Source organism: Podarcis pityusensis (assembly GCF_964106645.2).
Source record: "Podarcis pityusensis genome assembly, chromosome: 4".
NCBI lineage: Eukaryota > Metazoa > Chordata > Lepidosauria > Squamata > Lacertidae > Podarcis > Podarcis pityusensis.
In genome coordinates, this window is record NC_138027.1 from 3431052 (window position 1) to 3456398 (window position 25347).

General features: G+C 46.8%; 2 protein-coding genes across 2 annotated transcripts; one reads left to right on the forward strand and one right to left on the reverse strand.

Annotated features, from left to right (window-relative positions):
* LOC308476348 (olfactory receptor 52I1-like) lies at positions 1-3591 on the forward strand (the record flags this gene model as incomplete). Its single annotated transcript, XM_081003890.1, has 2 exons — positions 1-81; positions 2623-3591. 2 exons carry the CDS (start codon positions 1-3, stop codon positions 3589-3591), a joined length of 1050 nt encoding a protein of 349 aa, XP_080860016.1.
* A 4995-nt stretch (positions 3592-8586) lies between these two features.
* LOC308475282 (olfactory receptor 52M1-like) lies at positions 8587-9549 on the reverse strand (the record flags this gene model as incomplete). The annotated part of the gene is made up of 1 exon (XM_081002342.1): positions 8587-9549. The coding sequence occupies one exon, from the start codon at positions 9547-9549 to the stop codon at positions 8587-8589; it is 963 nt and encodes a 320-aa protein (XP_080858468.1).
* Positions 9550-25347: the final 15798 nt, after the last annotated feature.

Genomic DNA, 25347 nt, shown 5'->3' on the forward strand with positions numbered 1-25347 from the left:
ATGGCTCCCTATTGCCAGTTGCAAGCAGAGAACAAGGTCTGCTTTGCAGTTATGCCTTCACCTGATCTGGATCTGACTCAGGTAGGTCTGGCGTTAAAGAGCAGCTTACAGATGATAATAATAATAATAATAATAATACATATTATTTATACCCCACCCTCCCCAGCCAGAGCTGGGCTCAGGGCGGCTAACACCAATAAAATTACAGTAAAAACATAATGGGGGGGGACCAATTTAAAATGCAATTTGAAATGCAGCCTCATTTTAAAGTAGCTGATAAATCAAGACCATAAGGGGAGGGAAACATAAGGGTCAGACTGAGTCCAAACCAAAGGCCAGGTGGAACAGCTCTGTCTTTCAGGCCCTGCAGAAAGATGTCAAGTCCCGCAGGGCCCTGGTCTCCCATGACAGAGCGTTCCACCAGGTCGGGGAAAGTTCTGAAAAGGCCCTGGCCCTAGTTGAGATGAGCTATGTGACCTTCAAATGCACATAGGGATATGCGTAATTCAAGCTCAGTGGATGAGGAAGCTTTAAGCAAAGTACATTGTCTTGTTTGTTAGAGGGCCTTCTCGGTGGTGGCGCCCTCCCTGCGGAACGCCCTCCCATCAGATGTCAAGGAGATAAAGAATTACACAACAGGCAGCCCTGTATCAGGAAGTTTTGAATGTTAGACATTTTATTATTTTTATGTTTTGCTGGAAGCTGCCCAGAGTGGCTGGTGAAACCTAGCTAGATGGGAAGGGTATAAATGTTGTTGTTGTTGTTGTTTGTTTGTTTGTTTGTTTGTTTGTTTGTTTGTTGTTTTATGTACTTTTGTCCCTTTATATTGTAAACTGCCCTGTGATCCTCAGATGAAAGGTGGCGTAGAAATTTAAGTAATAAATAATAAATAACAAAGTGCCTCACCAAAGAGTAAGCTGAGCAGTCACCGAATTAGAGAAGTCCTCTTGTGGATCAGAAGTTGGTTAAGTTGCTGGAAGCAAAGAGTAGGATTGAATGGACAGAGAGAAGTAGAAAGTGGAGTCCTACTTCAATTAGTACTGGGACCTCTGCTTCCTAACTTGTTCATAAACGGTCTAGAGTCGGGAGTGAGCAGTGAGGTGGTCAACTTTCCTGACGATAATACATTATTCAGAGTTGTTAAAATAGAATGAGATTGCGATGAGCTCCAAAAGAACCTCTCCAAACTGAGTGAATGGGCAGTAAAATGGCAAATGCAGTTCAATGTAACAGATAGGTAGCCGTGTTGGTCTGCCATAGTCAAAATAAAAAAAATCCTTCCAGTAGCACCTTTAAGACCAACTAAGTTAGTTCTTGGTATGAGCTTTCGTGTGCAAGCACACTTCTTCAGATACACAGTGTATCTGAAGAAGTGTGCTTGCACACGAAAGCTCATACCAAGAACTAACTTAGTTGGTCTTAAAGGTGCTACTGGAAGGATTTTTTTTATTTTAGTTCAATGTAAGTAAGTGTAAATATTGGTGCATATTGCAGCAAAAGAAAGAGAAAGAAAGAAACCCTTAATTTCACTTTTGTGCTCATGTGGTCTGAACTGGAGGTGACAGGCCAGGAGAGAGACCTTGAGGTCATAGAAGATATCTCAAGGAAGATGTAGACACAATGGATGATGGCTCTGAAAAAGGCAGATTCCATGCTAGGGATCACTAGGAAAGGCATTCAAAATGAAACTGCCGGCATCATATTGCTGTTACACAAATATATGGTGTGGCTGCATTTGGAATACTGTGTACGGTTTTGGCCACCTCACCCCAAAAAGGATATTGTAGAGTTGAGAAAGGTTCAATAAAGGGTAGCCAAAATGATCAAGGGGGTAGAGTGACTTGCCCTGTGAAGAATGGTTGCAGCATTTGGGACTTTTTAGTTTAGAGAAAAGGCAAGCAAGAGCTGACATGATAGAAGTTTATAAAATTATGCATTGCCTGGAGAAAGTGGATAAAGAAAAGCTTTTCTCCCTCAATCATAGCACCAGAACTTGTGGACATCCAAGGAAGCTGAGCGTTGGAAGATTCAGGATAGAGAAAAGAAGGGACTTCTTCACGCAGCAAAGAGTTAAACAATGGAACTCACTCCCACCGGAGGCCACAAACTTGGATGGCTTTAAAAGAGAATTGGATGAATTCATGGAGGATAAGACTATTAACGGCTACCAGGAGGGAAGAGGGCTGCTTGCTGGTTTCTCATTGGGGCAACTAGTCGGCCACTGTGAGAACAAGATGTTGGGCTAGTTGGGCCACTGGCCTGATCCTGTAGGCTCTTCTTATATTCCAGATGTGCTGGCTTTCAATTCCCACCGTCCCCAGCCAGCATGGGCATCTGAAGGGCACCAGGTTGGGGAATACTGGTGTATTTGTTTGAAGGTGCTCGAGTTCCACTCACTGATTGACTTGTGTACTGGTGAGTGAAGCAGAACTACTAGGGCTCTCCTAGAACTCAGCCCTAGCCAGCAACTGATCCTCCGGGACCCTTGGGGTTGTAGAGAGAGAAGGTGTCAGTAGGAAACCTTCTACAGGGAAAGAGGAGGAAACAGCGTTGCTTCCCTTTTGTGAAGCCAACCTTAAACGCAAATTCTCTTTCTTGGGATTTCATTTTTCGTTAAACTAGAACACCACGCTCAGCTTCATGGATCCAGACAAGTTCAACTCCAGCTCCTCTGCCTTCTTCTTAGTTGGCATCCCTGGGCTAGAAAGTGCCCACTCCTGGATGGGCGCCCTTTTCTGCTCAATGTACTTGATGGCGCTTGCAGGAAACTGCGTCCTCCTCCTGACAATCCTCCTGGCTCACACCTTGCACCATCCCATGTTCTACTTCCTGGCCATGTTGGCAATGATTGACCTGGTCATGGCCACATCTGTGGTCCCCAAGATGCTTGGCATCTTCTGGATGGGCTCTCAAGAGATTAGCTTTGATGCTTGCTTCACCCAGATGTTCCTCATCCACGCCACCACAGCTGTGGAATCAGGAGTCTTGCTGGCCATGGCCTTTGACCGGTACGTCGCCATCTGCCACCCGCTAAGATATGAGACTATCTTGACATCCCAAAGGGTCGTGCAGATAGGGCTGGCCATTCTGGCAAGAGGGATCCTCTTCATGGTGCCTTTGACCTGGATGTTGAGGCGCCTGCCATACTGTGCTTCCAAAGTGATATCTCATTCCTACTGCGAGCACATGGTGGTCATGAAATTGGCCTGTGCAGATTATTCTGCAAGCAGCACCTACAACTTGGTGGGGACCACCCTCATTGTGGGGACCGACACAGCCTTCATCGCCTTGTCTTACAGACTGATTCTCAGGGTTGTGGGGAAACTTGCCGAGAAAACCGAGCGGCTCAAGTCCTTCAGCACCTGCAGCTCCCACATCTGTGTGATGGTGCTCTATTACCTCCCAGGTTTGGCCTCCATTTACATCCAGTGCTTTCCCCAGGCGGTGCCACCACACGTGCAGGTCCTGTTGGCTGATCTGTATCTCAGCCTCCCTCCCATGCTGAACCCCATCATTTACAGCATCCGGACAAAGCAGGTGCGTGAGGCTCTGTGCAAAGTATTTTCCTTCTTCAAGGGTTCTCTTGGGTGAGCAAGCCTGGGATGGAGCAAGAGAAGATTTTTCCATGGGAGGAAAAAATATTTTCCATTGACAGGCTGAACTCTTCCTCCCTCTGCTCATCAACCCCTCTGCCATTCCCCCCACATTAACTCGCTAGAACTTCCCCTTCCCATGCCATGGGACTACAGAGATCGCTTTTCACCATCATTTCTGAAGCCGTTTCTCTCTTCTGTTCTGCAGTTCTGCTTCGCACCCAATTTCACCACCACCCACATGCCCATGCGTCTTCCCCGCTCCTTTCATGCAACCCACCCTGCATGCAAACCGCCTCCATGGTGTAGTGGTTAAAAGCGGTAGTCTCGTAATCTGGTGAACCAGGTTCGCGTCTCCGCTCCTCCACCTGCAGCTGCTGGGTGACCTTCGGCCAGTCACACTTCTTTGAAGTCTCTCAGCCCCACTTACCTCACAGAGTGTTTGTTGTGGGGGAGGAAGGGAAAGGAGAATGTTAGCCGCTTCGAGACTCCTGAAGGGGAGTGAAAGGCAGGATATCACGTCCAAACTCCTCCCTCCAATTGTCCTACCCTGTTTACACACACAGATTCCATCATCACCACCTTCACCCCCTGTAAACAGACAAGGAGCATCTCCTTTACAGTACATTTATGATTCGGGAACTACAGAGATAAAGATAAATGGTCTTCCCAAAATTAAGGTTTACATCCTCTTCAATTCAAACTTATCTCACCGGGGCTTTTTCTCAGCCAGAACTTGCCAGAACTCAGTTATGGCACCTCTCAGATGGCCGCCATTGCCATTAAAAGAGAACAAGAGAAGCATTCATGTTGAGTTCCAGCACCTCTTTTTATAGAAAAATAGCACTGTATCTCACAAAACACAATAGTAAGCTAGGAGGAACTGCAGATATAGGGCAGTATACAAATTTAATAAATAATAGTAACAATAAATAATAAAACAACAGTTCAAAAGACTCAGGTGTGCTATTATTCACTAAGTAAATAAGCTCCATCCCCTATGATAGACTATACTTTATTGTCAAATGTCTTCTTCTTCTTTTGTCCAAACTAAAACATTAATCCAGATGCAAAAGAGAGAGAGAGAAGGGGGAAACGAAGGAAGGAAGGAAGGAAGGAAGGAAGGAAGGAAGGAAGGAAGGAAGGAAATAAGAGAGAGAGAGAGAGAGAGAGAGAGAGAGAGAGAGAGAGAGAGACTTAAGAAGCTATACTTAAACTATGCTTCCAATGGTTAGTGAGCTCACAGCTCCAGCAGGACCCCCTCTTTGCTCCTCAACAACCTCAAGGATCAACCTGAGAGATGCTGTTGCCTTGCTGGCCCAGGATTCTGAAGAGGAGAGCTTATGTCTCTCAGAAGGCGATAGGTGTTCCCCAATAGCGGTCTCCGAAGATGACCAAAGCCTGTGGGCAGATGGAGGTTTCAGTAGAGGCCTCCTTCAGCTCTCTGGATCCCAAACAGACACAGAAAAGCACAGGCTTTGTTCAACAGCTCACCAGAGGTCAAGTGCAGCAAACCTGATTCCTTATTCCTTGGAATCAGCAATCTGTTTAATGAGCATCTAGCCTGATTTGTTTGCAGGGAGCTTAGACAATGACCAGGGCCGGCTCAAGCATGAAGCAGTTGCCTCAGGCAACAAATTCTGAGGGGCAGAAAGTGGCTACAAATGTGTGCCATGTGGTCTCCCTGCAGCCCCTAAGCTAGCCTGTTACTCTTGGGGTCAGTGAAGGACTGTCCTATTCCAGTGGTCAAGTAAGAGTCAACTACTACTCTGGTCCAATTTTGTGCACAGAATAGGCAATGCATCTTCTTGTCCTTTGTGTTGGGCAGCAAAATTGCTTGGGCTACTCCTGGTGATGGCAGATACTCAATGAACATTGAATAAGACTTAAATGGCTCAGAACCACAATACCTCAAGGACCGCCTTTCTCCATATGAGGCTCTTCTTCATGTGCCTCCTCTGTGAGACGTCCGGTGGGTGGCAACACAAGAACAGGGCAAGTTCTCAGCTGGTGCCTTCGTTGCATATCTTTAGGCAACAGGCAAAAACATTTCTTATTAGCCATGCCTTTGGCTGGTTAACATTATATGGCTTCCTAAATGTGTTTGTTGAGCTAGCAAAAGAGTAGATAGAGTGGATCGTTTGGCTGGAAGTTAGAAGAGGATATTTCCCCCAGGAGGCCACATGAACTTCACGCAACAGTGATGGATCCAGAAGTACCCCAAAGCTATGGACTTGCTTCTTCAGAGGGAACATATCCCCATCAAGAGCAGACCGCCTCCCACTCATCCTGTCTAGAGAACCACTGGACAATAGTAGTATCTCAGTCTTATTTGGACTGAGCTTCAGTTTATTGAGTTTCTCCTTTATTAACTGACCAATAACCCTTTGACAAGGAGTATGCTAATAGAAAACCTGCTGCACACACAAACTCCTCACCGCTGTAAACGATAGTGAGGTCAAATGCAGCTGGGACCAAGTAAAGAGGAAGGCGATATGGGTAATGAAGGATTTTACGTTCCAAAATTACCACGCCAAACTGGAGGCCCAGGGGAGTCACATGTGAATGAGGTAACACACAACATACTGTATGTGCATTTAAGCATGGCAGGGAAGGCAGGGAACATTTATTGCAGATATTAATATTGCACAGTTTGAAGCGACTGGATGCATAAAAACCGACTCCTTTGGAATGAGGCATTGCCCAAACTCATTAAAGTGTTCAAACCTTTGCTTGCAGAACTTTCTTCAAAACAGAAGAAAAACATCAAAGATACATCCAAATATTTCCATACAATATATTGTGCAGGTCCAGCACAGGTTCATCTTCTTAGAAATAAAATAAATCTGATCTAAGGTTAAACACGCATGTGTTAGCTAGCAGAAAACAGCAATTGTTAATTATCAATCCATCAAGGAGGTCAGAGACCACTTCTTGCTGTTCTATAGCTTCAGTGGAATCTCCCACTTAAACCCTTTCAGCAAAACACATTAGTATTCTGGCTGACTGACCAAACCCAAAGGGTGCTCATCAATGGTTCCTCTTCATCCTGGAGAAGAGTGACTAGTGGGGTGCCACAGGGTTCTGTCTTGGGCCCGGTCTTATTCAACATCTTTATCAATGACTTGGATGATGGACTCAAGGGCATCCTGATCAAATTTGCAGATGACACCTGTCAGAGCTGCTTCCAGATCCTAGCTCACAGAGGATCACGCTAGCCAGCGATCATTAAATAAAAGTCTTTATTGAGTTACAGTTTCCATTCTCAAGCTGCTGCGTGCAACTCTACGTCTCATGGTTAGATCGGCGAAGCTCCATCTGAGTCTCCGCCCTTTGTACACCAACTTAATATCCTAGCCTTGCTCCACCTTTTCCGCCTGACTGTTCTTCTCTGGGTCCCTCTGCCCCCCGGGGTCTCTTCCTTCCGGGATTCCTCTGACGCTGACGCTGACCCCCCTGACTCTTCTCCCTCCTTTCGGCGGGCTTTAGGACCTGGCTCCCTTTCCGGGCTGCCTACTGCGCCACCTTCCTGTGCATTTGAACTTGGTGCGCGCGCCCAACCTTCCACCTTCCGTCTGACCGTTTCTTCGCTCCCCGATGGAGGTGTGGCCACTCCTGACTCGTGCCCTCCCCCCTGTTGTGAGCTGCCAGCGCTTGACCCCTGGCGCCCTTCCTCTTCCCTGCTCTCTGGCGGTGACGCTGGTCCCGATTTACAACTGCTCCCCTCTGAGTCCCCTCTGGCTCTATCTTCCTGGGGTGTCCCCCTAGGCTCCCCCCTTGCCCTGGCCACTGGTGCTCCTTTCTGTGAATCTTCTGATTCACTGGAAAGACTCGGAGATCTCGGGTCGTCGTCATCACTCATCTTTTCTTCTGCCTCCTCCCCCTCGCTCTCTGTTTCCTCCCTTGCACTTGCCTCTGCTCCTGAACCCCTGACAACACCAAACTGGGAGGGGTGGCTAACACCCCAGAGGACAGGATCACACTTCAAAACGACCTTGACAGATTAGAGAACTGGGCCAAAACAAACAAGATGAATTTTAACAGGGAGAAATGTAAAGTATTGCACTTGGGCAAAAAAAATGAGAGGCACAAATACAAGATGGGGGACACCTGGCTTGAGAGCAGTACATGTGAAAAGGATCTAGGAGTCTTGGTTGACCACAAACTTGACATGAGCCAACAGTGTGACGCGGCAGCTAAAAAAGCCAATGCAATTCTGGGCTGCTTCAATAGGAGTATAGCATCTAGATCAAGGGAAGTAATAGTGCCACTGTGTTCTGCTCTGGTCAGACCTCACCTGGAGTACTGTGTCCAGTTCTGGGCACCACAGTTCAAGAAGGACACTGACAAACTGGAACGTGTCCAGAGGAGGGCAACCAAAATGGTCAAAGGCCTGGAAACGATGCCTTATGAGGAACGGCTAAGGGAGCTGGGCATGTTTAGCCTGGAGAAGAGGAGGTTAAGGGGTGATATGATAGCCATGTTCAAATATATAAAAGGATGTCACATAGAGGAGGGAGAAAGGTTGTTTTCTGCTGCTCCAGAGAAGCGGACACGGAGCAATGGATCCAAACTACAAGAAAGAAGATTCCACCTAAACATTAGGAAGAACTTCCTGACAGTAAGAGCTGTTCGACAGTGGAATTTGCTGCCAAGGAGTGTGGTGGAGTCTCCTTCTTTGGAGGTCTTTAAGCAGAGGCTTGACAACCATATGTCAGGAGTGCTCTGATGGTGTTTCCTGCTTGGCAGGGGGTTGGACTCGATGGCCCTTGTGGTCTCTTCCAACTCTATGATTCTATGATTCTTCATATCAGTGCCAATTAAGCAATTATACTTAACATCAATAATGTGGGTCAGCCTTTTATATTCTATGACTGATTCTTAGTATATGCAAGTGGTATTGGTAAGAGACTCCCCCTCTAGAGCTAGTTCAGAAACTCTACAGATGAGCTTTCTCCTTGCATTTGATTTGAGCCACAAATCACCCTGAGGCTCACATCAGGCCTTTAGCTCGTCTCCGGGACCAAGACAGCATCTTAGCCAGTTTCCTTTGGATCTCTTTTGTCCGGACGGCATACACAATGGGATTCAAGACGGGAGGGAAGATGAGATAGAAGTTGGCCAGGAGGATGTGAGCTGCAGGAGCCACATTGTGCCCAAATCGGTGAGTCAAAGATGAAACTGCTATGGGGATGTAAAAGGCCAAGATGGCGGTGATGTGTGAGGTGCAAGTGCTGAAGGTCTTAAGGCGGGCCTCCGTGGTGGACAGGCTCATCACTGCCCGGAAGATGAGAATGTAGGACACCCCGATGCACAGGGAGTCAACAATGAGGACCAGGAAGCCAATGGCCATGCCGTAGATGTTGCTGATAGAGATGTCCTCGCAGGAGAGCATCACCACAGCCATGTGCTCACAATAGGAGTGTGCAATGATGTTGGTGTGGTAGTAGGTGTATCGATGGGCGAGAAGAGGCAGTGGAGCGATGTATAGGAAGCCCCGCAGAACAGCGGCCAGCCCGATCTTGGCTACCACCGATTGGGTCAGGATGGTCCTGTGCCTCAAGGGGGTGCATATGGCCACGTAGCGGTCAAAAGCCATCGCCAGGAAGATCCCAGATTCAATGGTGGCAAAAGAGTGGATGACAAACATCTGGAGGAGGCAGGAGTGGAAGGCAATGTCCTTGTTGCCCAACCAGAAGATGCTGAGCAGCTTGGGCATGGTGGAAGAGGAGAGGACCAAGTCGATGACAGCCAACATGGAGAGGAAGAGGTACATGGGCTCGTGGAGGTTGGGCTCGGCCCGGATGATGAAGAGGATGGTGCAGTTGCCCACCACGGCCATGACGTACATGGAGCAGAAAGGGATGGAGATCCAGACATGGGCAGCTTCCAGCTGAGGGATGCCCGTGAGGGAGAAGGTGGACGGGCTGACACAGGCATTGTAGAAGGCCAGCATCTTACCAATGCGCCACGGGAGGGACCATCATACCATGTGACTGGAAACAAATCAGAGGATAATTCCTATTATGGTACTTAATGCATTTTCTCTTTGAAGACCCTGAAATTTCAGGTGTCCTCTCAAGAGCAGAGCAGGTCAGGCTGCCAATGTTCTGTGGAACAATTGGACCTGCTGAGATGTGGGAGGTACCCACTATTTGTAGTATTCTAGAAGCAACTGAAGGCATAAAATCCCAGAATTGTAGAGTTGGGAGAGACCCCAAGGATCATCTAGTCCAACCCCCTGCAATGCAGGAATCTCAGCTAAAGCATCCATGACAGGTGGCCATCCAACCTCTGCTTAAAAACCTCCAAGGAAGGAGAGTCCACCACCTTACAAAATGTTTCCCTGGTGTTTACAAGCTTTTCAATGGAATCATAGAACTGTAACATTGGAAGGGACCCCAAGGTTCTTCTCGCCCAACCCGCTGCAATGGAGGGATGGGGGATTTGAAAGGGAATTTCAGGAGCACCCATAGCTGAAGATAAAATCTGCTTTCCTTCATTAACTGTTTTCACAAATGCAAGTTTGTACATAACCCAAATATACCGCAAACTTGACATGGGAAAAGGCCTTCTCTATGGTGGCATATCCTATTTAGGGAATGCCCTGGCAGTTACAGGGTGTTCGTGTGCAAACTGAGTGCTAAAATGTGTGTTCTGTAGGCTGTTGATCCAACCATTTATTTTATCTGCTCTCGTTTTATTGAATTGCTGCATTTATGAATGCCTGGCATGGTTTTAAACTGTTTGTGGTACCCTGGCCTCGGGTCATTTGCAAGGGAGGACTGCTTAGAATTATTTCAAGTAAATAAATAAAGGCACCTGGAACGAACAGAAGAATGGGCAGGGAACAGAGCGATGGAAGAGTTTCTTCACAGCTGAGTTTACCTGCAGCCTCACCCTTGTCCTGGAAAGAGCATCATCGCAAGTGCTGGTCCAGAGGGTCTTCTGAACCCAGGTTGTGTGGAAAGAGGGGAGCCATTTTGCCCTGTGGGAGCAGAAAGCCATGTGAAGTCTGAGAGGAGAAGAAGAAGAAGAAGAAGAAGAAAGCATCAATGGATGACCATCTGCCATGGGTGCTTTAGCTGTGACTCCTACATTTCAGAGGCTTGGACTAAATGACCCTTGAAGTCCCTTCCAACTCTATAATTCTATTATTCTATGACTGAGTGGGTTGCAAGTTCCCCACCCCAAGAAGAGAATAAGAAGAGTTTGGACTTGATATCCCACCTTTCACTCCCCTTAAGGAGTCTCAAAGCGGCTAACAATCTCCTTTCCCTTCCTCCCCCACAACAAACACTCTGTGAGGTGAGGGAGACTGAGAGACTTCAAAGAAGTGTGACTGGCCCAAGGTCACCCAGCAGCTGCATGTGGAGGAGCGGAGACGCAAACCCGGTTCCCCAGATTATGAGTCCACTGCTCTTAACCACTACACCACACTGGTACAATCACTACAATCTTCTTCAAGAAATCGCCTGGTTCTGGAGATCTTGAAGAGTTACTTTCAGACAGACATTGGTCTGGATCAGCCAATGATCTCACCCAAAAACTTATGAATATATATATATATATATATATATCACATCCAGAACCCAAATTCTCTGAGCCTAAGCAACTCCTTGCAGCAAGCTGTCTTCCAGAGCTGTTCTGCCTGGGGGCAAAGATCTCCTCTTGCCAGCTTTCCTGCACCACGGCTACCAAGTTCTGAGCTGCAATGAAATTTCGGGGACTCCAGACCAGTTTTAAAGTGTTTGGAAGTGCTGTGTGGAACACTGTGCTTTCTGCTGTCAGAAACAATCCACAATTGGTTCACCACTGCAGATTCAAATGCTTCATTCTGTGGAGCGTAGTAGCTATTTTTTTAAAAAAAATGCAGCAAGTATAACCCAATACATTTTGGCCCTCCCACCCAGTTCAAAGTACTCATTACCAGTCAGGTTATTTGGGCAGAAGCAGAAAACCCAACCAAAACCTCTCCTCCACTCTGACAGTAAAAAAAATATACAGTAATAATAAATCAAATAGCTAACCATTTCTTGCCTTACTGACACCCAAAATCCTACTTCCTGAGAAAGGTGCCTCACAACAGGGCTATCCTGAGGTTCAACTTACCAAATTATTGAGCCAGCAATGGGTCTTCCTAAGCAAATGCTGGCTTTGGCCATTTGGTGAGGTATTTATGCTGCGTATTTCGGAGACCTTGAGGGATCTCCCAACCCAATTGGGGCCTGGGACAATTAAGTGGCTCTTTGGCTGCCAAAGCTCAAAGCACCAAGCGGTGGCATGCATATCTGTGGTATGATAAGGTCAAAGCACATAAAGCGTTTAAAAACCATATTGTCAGGAAAGCACTGTTTAATGTTTGGATAAGATATAAGGATTTGCTTGAGAATAAAACCCCAAGGTGGCTGTCACCAATGGAAGCGAAGGCTCAGAAAAAGCTCAATATGGAGGCTAATTGGCCGAAATATTGGGAAATTTTGGAACAAGAGGGAGACAGATTAAAACTGCAGAGTTTTGAAAAATTAAAAAATAGAGTGCGAGATTGGCTTCATTATTATCAGATAATGGAGGCATATAATTTGGATAAAAAAATTGGCTTCCAGGTGGAAAAATCAAAATTGGAAACAGAACTGTTAGACTCCAAAACTAAGAATTTGTCAAGAATGTATAATTTGCTGTTGAAATGGAATACTCAGGATGAAACGGTGAAATCTGCTATGATTAAATGGGCACAAGATGTTGGACATAACATTATGATGGCTGACTGGGAACAGTTATGGACCACAGGTATGAAGTTCACAGCATGTAATGCCTTAAGAGAGAATATAATGAAAATGATATACAGGTGGTACATGACACCAGTCAAGCTTGCGAAAATTTATCACTTGCCCGATAATAAATGCTGGGAATGTAAAGAGACGGAAGGTACATTCTTTCACTTTTGGTGGACATGCCCAAGGATTAAGGCTCTCTGGGAGATGATCTATATCGAAATGAAAAAGGTATTTAAATATACCTTTTTGAAGAAACCAGAGGCCTTTCTCCTGGGCATGGTCGGCCAATTGGTGCCAAAGAAGGACAGAACTTTCTTTATGTATGCCACAACAGCAGCAAGAATACTTATTGCAAAGTACTGGAAGACACAAGATCTACCCACTCTGGAAGAATGGCAGATGAAAGTGATAGACTATATGGAACTGGCGGAAATGACTGGCAGAATCCGAGACCAGGGAGAAGAGTCGGTGGAGGAAGATTGGAAGAAATTTAAAGACTATTTACAGAAACATTGTAAAATTAATGAATGTTAGAATGATGTTGGAATGAATCTATGTGATTTTAGCAAAAATGTATCAAAGATTTAAGAAAAATAGACTGTTAATTGGTGAAAAGAGGGAAAGTAAACTTATATTAAGATCAAGATAAATTTTCAGGATAAAAATTTTGAAGAGAGGGAAAGGATTTGCTGATATGGATAATTGACTTAGAATACAAAAAAGGGAGGTGTGAGGAGGACAGGGAAACAAGCAAATGAAAGATAAGTTATGGGAAGGCTCGATTTGTTTTGTTGTTTTGTTTTGTTTGTTTTTATTTGTTTTTAATTTTTTCTATTTTTCTGTTTTTTTATTGTGATGTGTTGTTTTGCTATTGTTTAATTTGGTGTTTTTTCCTTTTGCATTTTTGTAAACTTAAAACCTTAATAAATACTATTTATATATATATAAAAAAAAACCTCAAAGCACCAAGCAAGGACTACAAATATTGAAAATGGAAAGCCTGTGTAAAAACTGTCTTCTTTATTTTGGCTATGTACCTTTCAGGCACATCCCCTCCCCCCCAAAAAACCAATTCAGGGTATTGTGGTGTGTAGAATCATAGAATTGTAGAGTTGTAAAGGGCAGGGGTGGCACTGTGGGTTAAACCACGGAGCCTAGGGCTCTCCGATCAGAAGGTCGGAGGTTCGAATCCCCACGACGGGGTGAGCTCCCATTGCTCGGTCCCTGCTCCTGCCAACCTAGCAGTTCGAAAGCACGTCAAAGTGCAAGTAGATAAATAGGTACCGCTCTGGCAGGAAGGTAAATGGCGTTTCCGTGTGCTGCTCTGGTTCCCCAGAAGCAGCTTAGTCATGCTGGCCACATGACCCAGAAGCTGTACACTGGCTCTCTCGGTCCCTGAGATCATCTTCTGAGGCCCTCTTCCATGTGCCTCCTCCTCGAGAGGTCCGGAGGGTGGCAACACGAGAACGGGGCCTTTTCTGCAGTGGCTCCCCTTCTGTGGAATGCTCTCCCCTGGGAAGTTTGCCTGGCACCTTCATTATACACCTTTAGGCACCAGGCAAAAACGTTCCTCTTTAACCAGTCCTTTGGTTGATTTGATTGACATCCTATGTCCTTTTAAAATGTGCTTTTGGGGAGGAGGCTATTGGGTTGTTGTTATTTTATTATGTACCGTATTTTTCGCCCTATAGGACGCACTGGCCCATAGGAAGCACCTAATTTTGGGGGGGGGGGAAATAAAGGGGAAAAAATTTATTTCCCCCCCAGGCACAGGGCTGTCCGCAAGCCATGGGAGCCCAGCGCCGGGCTCCCACGGCTGAAGCTAAGCCTGGGCGTGCTGCGCCTCCCCGCTGTCCCCGAGCTTGCGGGGCTGGCGGCGGGAAGAAGCAGGCTACTCCCCGCCGCCAGCCTCCAAAGGACGTGGGGAGACAGCGGGATGGCGCGCTGCGCCTCCCCGCTGTCCCCCCAGCTTGTGGGGCTGGCAGTGGGGCTCTCTTGAAGCCTGGAAAGCGAGAGGCGTCGGTGCGCACCGACCTCTCTCGCTCTCCAGGCTTCAGCGAAAGCCTGCATTCGCCCCATAGGACGCACACACATTTCCCCTTCATTTTTGGAGGGGGAAAAGTGCGTCCTATAGGGCGAAAAATACGGTATTTTGTGGTTTTATATCTTGATTTTATCCTGTGAATCGCCCTGAGACCTCCAGGTTTTGTTGGGAAACGTCCTGGGGTGTTCCTGCAGCCCCCGCTGTCCGAGCGTCCTCTGGTATGCGCAGCTCTGGAAAAGGTATTGCCCTTCTTCTCCAGTGCACTCAGCAACATATACCAAATGGTATATGCACACTAATAATCTAGCATTACACAGCAAGAAGCGTGAGACATCGTAGAGCTAATCTACGTATTTATTTACACACTATGTACCGACAAAGAATTATGGTGTCCTCTCTCATCAGCTCCGAGAGAGAACAGCACGAAGTACAGTTGACGCTCGGGTTGCGAACGTGAGCCATTCCGGTACTTCCGGGTTTCGGCGGATACGTAACCTGAAAAAACACAACCTGAAGCGTCTGTAACCCGAGGTACGGTATGACTGTAAATGCAAATGTACAGTCCAACAGTACATACAGCAGAAGAGAGATAAGGCTGCCTTCCGTTCCCACACTCTTCCCAAACAGGCATGTGATTGACATCAATCACATCTGTAGCATCGGATGCATGAAATGCTAACAGATTTAGGGCGCTTTATAAATTCAAATCATCATCATCATATGCAAATGAGCCTCTCTGAATGTGGATGGAGCTCCAGGCAAACTGCGCTCCAGGCACAACGGCCCTTTTCCCCCTGGCACTGTTGGGCCCGTCCTCACACTTAAATATAGTGCACCCACCTCACAGAACACCAGTCCCACAGATTCCCACAAACTACCTCAGATTATCTTGGGGGGGGACTGGAATGAGACCCAAGTAGTCTGTCTCTTTCCAGCTTCTACTTCTCCTGTCTCAGCCTCAGCTTCCCCGTTAATTCCTGGCATAATTACTCTCACAGGACACCACACACTGTCCTCCACGCTAAGCTCAGAGACTCCTTTCTCTAGCTTGTGATATATTCCTCAGAGTGGATGTTTCTACCCAGAAACAACTCTTCCCCATCTTCCTACCTCTCTTCCCAACCTCAATCCCAGCACCCCCTCCAAAATTCCCTCAGTGTCTCTCCAAATCCTCTCCTTTCCAACTCACCCTCCTGGAACCTCAGCCAATCAGAGGCTGCCTTTTCTGGCATGGGGAAAAGAAAAAGGAAAATACTTGGGGACCCAACCAGCCACAGCAAAAACAAACTTTTTCCGTCACACACGGTCTGCCTGGAATAATAATAATAATAATTTATTTATTTATTATTTATACCCCGCCCATCTGGCTGAGTTTCCCCAGCCACTCTGGGAGGCTCGCAGTCAAGCGTTAAAAACAATACAGCATTAAATATTAAAAACTTCCCTAAACCAGGGTGCCTTCAGATGTCTTTTAAAGATAAGATAGCTGCTTATTTCCTTCACATCTGATGGGAGGGCATTCCACAGGGCGGGCGCAACCACCGAGAAGGCCCTCTGCCTGGTTCCCTGTAACCTCACTTTTTGCAATGAGGGAACCGCCAGAAGGCCCTCGGAGCTGGACCTCAGCGTTTGGGCAGAACGATGGGGGTGGAGACGCTCCTTCAGGTCTACTGGGCCGAGGCCATTTAGGGCTTTAAAGATCAACATCAACACTTTGAATTGTGCTCGGAAACGTACTGGGAGCCAATGCAGATCTCTCAGGACCGGTGATCTCTTCTTTCTTCTAAGATGCTGATCCTGTGCCGGAGAGGCACAAGATATTGTATGAAATTCTTTGGCTGCCTCTTTGATGTTTTTGTTCTGTTTTGAAGGAAGTTCTGCAAGTAAAGCTTTGTATAATAACAAATGCATCTGAACAACGTTTCATTCTGAAGAAGTGTGCATGCACACGAAAGCTCATACCAATAACAAACTTAGTTGGTCTCTAAGGTGCTACTGGAAGGAATTTTTTTATTTTATTCCAAAAAGAGTTAGTTTTTGTGCATCCAGTTGCTTCAAGCCGTGCAATATTAATATTTGCAAAAGGCTCCTCTTCTGTTCTTATACTCTCATGGCTCTGGGAGGCCCCCACTGGGTATCCGCCTGAGATTGAGGCCACTTCATCTGTTCCAAAATCCCTCCGTGGAACTGAATTTGCACATGACCATGAAGACCATCTTCAACATGAAAGGGGACAGAAGAGATCTGAGTTCATTCGGTGGGGGAGCTCTCTATTCAAGTTAAGCACTAGGCCTGCTGTCAGGGAACTGACATCGGAGCTAGAGGCGGAGGGAAGGCTCTCAAATGATGCTGGAGAAGGGCCCAGCAGGGAGAGAGGCAGCTCAGCAGATGGGGAAGCAAATCAGCGCAACACCAGGGATAAAGGGGGGCAGATGGGGGAATCGGCGAGAGGGCTCCAGGACTCTTCACCGGACACCAGCGGGGAGAGCACGGGTCCTCCGCTACCCACGCCCTCCCTGCGCAGAAGGCTTCTGCGCAGGAAGAGTAGGAGGAGACTTGGCGTCAAACAACTTTTATGTTGGAAAAGGTTTAAGAAACGCCCACTGAAGGATTCTGCTAGCGACTGAGGCAGCCACGAAGTGAAGGGCTGTCCAGACAGAAAGGTTTAACAAGGCAACATAGCCAGGAGAGGCGGCAACTTACGCACGAGCAACCCATACTCATTATACCTGCCCAGGAACCCACTGTTGGGATGCGTCCAGAGAGATGGGGGCATTTGGCAGGCCCCAGCTGGCTCCAGCCACCGGCCGGCAGCTGGGCGAACTCCGGTTCTCAGAACGGCATCAATCAGTGACTTGAGCCTCCGAAACGTTCAGAAGCTGAGCACGTTCTTATCAGCAGAGTGAATAAATCTTCACAACGGAAGTGGCGGACAGAGACATGTGTAAGCATTATTTACAGGTGTTTATTTTTTTTTTTTTTTTAAATTATTTATTTTTCCAACATAAATTTATACAAAATTAAACATCCAATTCTCACCAACTACTTCTTTTTGGACTTCCATCAGCATGTCTGAGAATTCTCCGTATTTTCACTTTTTTCCACATTTCTCAATTTAATATTGCACTATATCATTATTTACCTTATCATATTATTTAAGCAATATTTCTATCAATCATTCTCACAAAGCTTCTTGAAAACTTACAAACGTTAACTGTTTATCACATGTATTTTTAATATATTCTGTAAATTTATTCCAGTCCTCAGTGAATCTCTGGTCTCGTCGGTTACGGATCCTCCCTGTTAACTTATCCAGTTCTGCATACTCCATCAATTTCATTCTCCATTCTTCCATCGTAGGCATTTCTTCTTGTTTCCACTTCTGGGCCAACAAAATTCTAGCTGCTGTTACTGCATATAAAAACACCTTCCAGTCCTTCTTATTTATTTCACCACCTACTACTCCTAATAGAAATGTTTCAGGTTTTTTAACAAATGTATATTTCAACATTTTCTTTATCTCATTATATATCATTTCCCAAAAACATTTCACTTTTTTGCATTCCCACCACATATGATAGAATGTTCCTTCTTTTTCTTTACATTTCTAACATTCATTACTAACCTTGTACATCTTACTTAATTTTACTGGTGTTACATACCATCTATATATCCTTTTCATTACATTTTCCTTTATTGTAGTACATCCAGTAAACTTCATCCCTTCCTTCCACAATTTTACCCAGTCATCAAATTGAATATTATATCCAAAGTCTTTAGCCCATTGAATCATAACTGATTTAACTTCTTCATCCTTTGTATACCACTCTAATAATAGTTTATACATTTTAGATAAAATCTTCACTTCATTATTCAATATTTCCTGTTGAAACCTTGATTCCTTTTCAGAAAAACCTCTTTCTAATACCTCTTTTTTGAACATTTCGTTAATTTGAAAATAATGCAGCCAATCATTTACATTTTCTTTAACTTCTTCATTTGGTTTCAATTTACATTTATTCCCCTCTTTATTTATTAAACTCCCATATGTTATCTACCTCCCAGTCATATTGATCTTCTTAACGCTATTTACTGGTGTTTATTCAGCATCAGGAATAAAGGAAAAACATGTCTGCTTCCCTTCGTGTCCAAGCAAAACAGCAGTATGGCAAAGCAATATACAAACGGAAGTTCCCAGCAACCTTTGCTGGGATGTAAACAGGCATGTGACACACAACAGGAATGCCTGTTCCTTTTAAGGTGGAACGGAAACATAGCCTAACACCCACATGAGGTTAGAACATCTTGCTGGATCAGGCCAAAGGCTCGTCTAGTCCAGCTTCCTGTTCTCACAGGGGCCAACCAGATGCCCCTTGCGCAAAACCCACAAGAGGGATCTGAGCACAAGAGCAACTCTCCCTTTCTGCCTTTTCCAGAAACTAGAATTCAGAAGCGTTTACTGCCTCCAATTGTAGAGGCGGAGCAGAGTCATCCTGGCTAGTAGCTGATGTCAGTTTATCCTCCATGAGGACACCTTGGGCATCGTCACTCTTCTCAGCCTCAGTTCCTCAGCTGTAAAATGGGAGCATTTGCTCACATACCCTTACCCCAAGCCTCCTGTCTCAATTAATAATAATAATAAAATTTATTTATACCCCGCCCTCCCTAGCCAAGACCGGGCTCAGGGTGGATAACACCAGGTATAAATACAATTGCTTAAAATACAACTTAAATACAACATTAAAATGCAGCCTCATTTCAGTAGAAATTCAAATCAAAAACTTTTTGGGAATGAAAACATCAAGTCTTCACCAGGGCCAACTATCCAGACTGGTCCTACGTGGGCCAGAAAAAAGCCAGGGAAGTCCCCAAGCAGGAGTTCCGTCACAGAAGGAGAATGGAAAAAGGAAAGAGGGGGAGGGGATCAAGTTGATTCCAAGCCAAAGGCCAGGTGGAACAACTCTGTCTTACAGGCCCTGCGGAAAGAAATCATATCCTGCAGGACCCTGGTCTCATGAGACAGAGCGTTCCACCAGGCTGGAGCCATCACTGAAAAGGCCCTGGCTCTGGTTGAGGCTAATCTGACTTTCTTAGGGCCCAGGACCTCTAGGGTGTTGCTATTTATGGACCTTGAGGCTCTCCGTGGGGCATACCAGGAGAGGCGGTCCTGTAGGTACGAGGGTCCTAGGCCGTGAAGGGCTTTAAAGGTCAAAACCAGCACCTTAAATCTGACCCTGTACTCCACCGGGAGCCAGTGCAGCTGGAAAAGCACTGGGTGAATATGCTCCCATGGCAGAGACCCCGTGAGGAGCCTCGCTGCAGCATTCTGCACGCGCTGGAGTTTCTGGGACAGCTCCAAGGGCAGCCCCGCGTAGAACAAATTACAGTAGTCAAGCCTCCCCTTTTGGGTCTCTCCCCCCAGTGGCGGAGCTTTATGCTCCGGCACGGGGGGGAGCAGAGAGCTGGCAGGGGCGGGGCTGGCACATGTCCTGGGGGCACCCCACCGGGATCACGCTGCTGGGGGCGGTGCCCTCCCCCCGCACTCCTCTTCCTCCGCCAGTATCTCTCCCCCTCCCCCCAGTGTGCGCATCAGTTTTCATCAACCTGTGGTCCTCCAGATGTTTGGTACTACAACTTCCATCAGCCCCCATCTGAACCGCTGTCTGGTGTTGGGGAATGGGAGATCGATCTGGAGAGCAACAAATTAGCAAAGGTGGATTTAGCCTGTAGGATGCTTGAGGCCAGGTGAGGGGGGTCACCTGTGCCACTCTTTCAAGCCCCCAACAGGACATCTAGGCCGTTGTGCCAGTAACAGCAACAAGAATCACTATGCCTTTATTGAATTGTATGAATCACTGTGATGAAGTTGTTGCTGCTGTTTACTCTACTTATACAGTGGTACCTCTGGTTAAGAACTTAATTCATTCTGGAGGTCCGTTCTTAACCTGAAACTGTTCTTAGCCTGAGGTACCACTTTAGCTAATGGGGCCTCCTGCTGCTGCCGGAGCACGATTTCTGTTCTCATTCTGAAGCAAAGTTCTTAACCCACGGTACTATTTCTGGGTTAGCGGAGTCTGTAACCTGAAGCGTATATAACCCGAGGTACCACTGTATACGCTGCTGTGTTTTGATATTATAGTGATTGCAATGCCTGTTTGTTTTTTAATGCTATTGTGATTATCACAAGCCGCTTTGAGCTTGACATTTGTCGCTGGGAAAGCATATCAAATCAAATTAAAGCTGCAGGGTTTTGCAGTCAGGGCGGTCAACAATTTGGTCTTGCAGAGGACCCATCACGATTTCGGTCCAGCCTGTGTCTTTATGAAAATCCCTATTGTTGATTTTCAAGCCCTTCTCAGCGAAAAAGGGGGAAAGCAGGTAAAGAAGTTTCTCCTGTTTCCCTTGTCTGCGGAAAGGGCTCCATCGTGTGGGCCGAAATCAGGCTGCAAGCTGCCCCACCTCCACCTGAGGTTGGAAAAGGCACTAGGGATCGCCTCTCCTCCTTGCCTTGGCCCTCTGCCCACAAGGGGGAAAATCACGCCTGCAATTAGCAAAGGCCTTTAGGGGCTGCCTCTCTCACTTTTCTGAACCACTTTGGAAAACTTTCTGTGTCCTGTACTGAAATGAACAGCCTGCATGGTTCTGTTTTGCTTTTACCAAGCGAGCTCACTTCGTGTTTGTGTCTTTTCTTAGCGTTCTTATTCTGATGCGTGTATATTTTTAGCTTTCTGCAGAAAAGTTGTAGCTCACTGCTCTTGTTTTCCACATAGCAGCCATCTGGGGACCTGCTGCCTGCCAGCCAGCCTTGGGCACAGGGGGTCAGATGTTATCTCCCCACAGCCACCTGCTCCCGAGGCTGACATGTTTGTCCACTCGCCGTTAAGTGGGGCCCAGAGGAGACAGGATCCTTCCTTTGTTTACCAGCAATGCTTAATAGCTCCAGCCTCATTAGTGCCGGCCAGACTCGGCCACTGGAGAGCGGAGAACAGCGGCCAAGTAATTAAGCCCTGGGCACCACAACTCATTTGCGAGCTTGTCGGCTTTAGCAACTTTTAATGTGACCTTTGGGTACCGAAAGGAACTTTTGCAGAGCTGACAGTTGCAAAGGCCTCCTCTGATGACAGCAGAGAATGAAGCAAGGATCTCGAAAAACCCAGCACCTCCCTCCCTCTCCACTCCGATAATCTCTGTCATTTTCTCAAATTAAAAACTTTATTGTAAATTTCAAAAGCAATTACCAATTATTCCGGTCTTGTCGGGACTATTATTTATTATTCTTCATTTATTGAATTTATGTACCACCCTATACCTGGAGGTCTAAGGCATAAAAAGATCACAGCATATAAAATAAAAATAAAAGCAATAACCCAATAATACACACACACCCAAAAAAGCGCCACAATTTAAAAGAGTATGGGATCAAGGTTGATCAAGTCAGCCAAAGGCCTGGTTAAAAAGGAACGTTTTTGCCTGTCGCCTAAAGATGTGTAATGACTATAAAACCAGGGGGGGAGATGGGGGTGTCAGAGGGGTGCAAATCACTAAGAGGAACATCTACCAGAGTGTGCTCATAGCCGCCCCCCCCCCCCGTACCAACCCCATAAATGCTGCCTCCTCAATCCTGTCTGCATTTACTAGGAAGTAAGTCCCATTCAGGGACGCGGGTGGCGCTGTGGGTTAAACCACAGAGCCTAGGGCTTGCCGATCAGAAGGTCGGCAGTTCGAATCCCCGCAACGGGGTGAGCTCCCGTTGCTCGGAACCTGCTCCTGCCAACCTATCAGTTCGAAAGCACGTCAAAGTGCAAGTAGATAAATAGATACTGCTCCAGCGGGAAGGTAAGCGGCGTTTCCGTGCGCTGCTCTGGTTCACCAGAAGCGGCTTAGTCATGCTGGCCACATGACCCTCAGCCAATAAAGCGAGATGAGCGCCGCAACCCCAGAGTCGGTTGGCATGTCCACCTTTACCTTTTTAAGTCCCATTCATGGTGGACAGCACCCCACTGCTGCCCCCGCTTCCACTGCCCCACAACCTCCCCCACTGACCACCTACCCACTGCTGCTTCGTCTTCTGCTTTTGCCCGAGGCCTCTGCATGTGGCCCAGGGAAGCCCTAGCGCACTTATGGTATTGGGCAGAGGTCAGCAAACTTACCGCGCCTCGGGCCAGTGTCTCCAGCGCCGATTGCACAGTGGGCCAGAAGACGGGGGAGCACGTGCCCATACGCGTGCGCACTTCCGGGTCAGAGGAGCACCGGAAATAGCTTGTGCGCATGTGCACAGGCCTCCTCCGACCCGGATGTGGACCGGAAATAACGCTTGCGCATGGCTTCAGGATGTGGGAGGAGCTGGGGTGGAGCCAGGACAACATCCTGACATTATGCGCATGGCTTCAGGATGTGGGAGGAGCTGGGGTGGAGCCAGGACAACATCCTGACGTTATGCGCATGGCTTCAGGATGTGGGAGGAGCTGGGGTGAAGCCAGGACAACATCCTGACGCTGTGTGCATGGCTTCAGGATGTGGGAGGAGCTGGGGGTGGAGCCAGGACAACATCCTGACGTTATGCGCATGGCTTCAGGATGTGGGAGGAGCTGGGGTGGAGCCAGGACAACATCCTGACGTTATGCGCATGGCTTCAGGATGTGGGAGGAGCTGGGGTGGAGCCAAGACAACATGCTGACGTTATGCGCATGGCTTCAGGATGTGGGAGGAGCTGGGGTGGAGCCAGGACAACATCCTGACGTTATGCGCATGGCTTCAGGATGTGGGAGGAGCTGGGGTGAAGCCAGGACAACATCCTGACGCTGTGTGCATGGCTTCAGGATGTGGGAGGAGCTGGGGTGGAGCCAGGACAACATCCTGACGCTGTGCGCATGGCTTCAGGATGTGGGAGGAGCTGGGGGTGGAGCCAAACGTGGCAGCAGCGTGGCTTCAATGGCTGTGGCTCCTCTTGCTGCTGCTACCGGCCTGGGGCTGCTTCCCGCCTCCATTATTGTTGTTGTTATTATTATTATTATTAATTGAATTTATATAGTGCCCTATACCCAGAGGTCTCAGGGCGGTTCAGGAGGAAAAGGAGGAGGAGACATCTGGGGACCACACTCGGATGTGCTTGGCCTCTACTCCAAAACTTTTGGACATTGGGGGTCAGCCCCTCTTCCCAAAAATATTGGGTGGGGGCAAAAGAGCTTGATCCCTAGGAGGAGGCGCCCCTTGCAAGAGGTGGACTTCTAGGGGCCTGGATCCACTGTCCCTGCCTGCCGCCCGAGGCAGCTGCTTCATCCTGCCTCATTTGCGGCCGGCCCTGTTGTGAGGTAGTGGGTGGCCCAAGGTGGCCCAGTGAGCTTCATGGCCATGTGGGGATTTGAAGCCTGGTCCCTCCCAGGCCCAGCGCTCTAGCCATTGTACCACCACTGCCTGGGGTGGCATCCTAGGTTGCAGCCGCGCCCCAGGGGTTCAGGTTGAGCTCAAAAAAAGAAACGGGAGAACTGTAAGATTGGGAGGAGACTCAAAATACAGATCTGCCATCCCTCTCACCCACAATATGTAGCAAACACCACAGCAAGGAACCACAGACAGAACATGCCTACGTTTGTTGTCAGCATTGTGCCCTGTATCAAAATCAGATTTCAAGGCCCTGTGCAACTTCCGCCGTAATAGAATAAAGTGATGTGTTTTATTTCATTGGAGAGATTTGTAAGCCACCCTGTTTCCAAAAGGGATTTAATAATAATAATAATAATAATAATAATAATAATAATTTATTATTTATACCCCACCCATCTGGCTGGGTTTCCCCAGCCACTCTGGGCGGCTTCCAACAGAACACTAAAATACAATAACCTATTAAACATTAAAAGCGTCCCTAAACAGGGCTGCCTTCAGATGTCTTCTAAAAGTCTGGTAGTTATTTTTCTCTTTGACATCCTTTGCAGCATACAAGAGACATAAAAGAATTATTCACACCAAGCCCACTACAATTAGACAACCGCCTTCTTGCAGCAAAAAAACTCTAAAAGGGAAACTGAGGCCGTGTAATTTATTTCAGAAAAATTATACACTGCTTGGTCGTTTAAAAACCTCAAAGCAGTCTACAATAATAACACAGTTCAGATGACGCAGGAATTTAATTTTAAGTCTGGACATTTCTGTTACAGAAAGAGGCAAGTAAGATTTTAAGCAGGAATAATTAAGGTTATATATCTCTGTTTCTGTCTCCCTTGTAGCTCTTGGACTCACAAACTCAAACAAATTAAACCACAGTGCCACCTAGTGGGTTTTGGAAAAACAGCAGTTATTTTTGAAAACGTGCAGAAACCAGATACCTTACACTGAATTGTTATCTTTTGAAACCTAAACTGAATAGATACCAGAACAAACACACAATATGAGCACACTTGTCTGTGTAAAAAATAAAACACAAAGTTTAAATAAATATGCAACACAAAATCAATCCCATCGTGTGTGTGTGTGTGTGTGTGTGCGTGCACGTTTATTAATGCAGAGGAAAAATTTAAAATACTACACAAAATTAAAACAATTACAAACTCAACAAAATATTAACACGTGTGTGTGTGTGTGTGTGTGTGTGTGTTTATAGGCTTTAGCTAGTTATGAAGACTTCAATTTTGGAAGGCCATCTGTCCTGGATGCTTTAACTGAGATTCCTTCATTTCAGGGGGGTTGGACTAGATGACCCTTGGTGTCCCTTCAGCTCTACAATTCTATGATTCCATGACTTTTATCAGATATTTTATCTGGACAATATGCAGGGTTGTTGATTTGTTGTTTTATACTGGACGTGGGTAGCGCTGTGGGTTAAACCACAGAGCCTAGGGCTTGCCAATCAGAAGGTCAGCGGTTCAAATCCCTGCGACGGGGTGAGCTCCCGTTGCTCGGTCCCTGCTCCTTCCCACCTAGCAGTTTGAAAGCATGT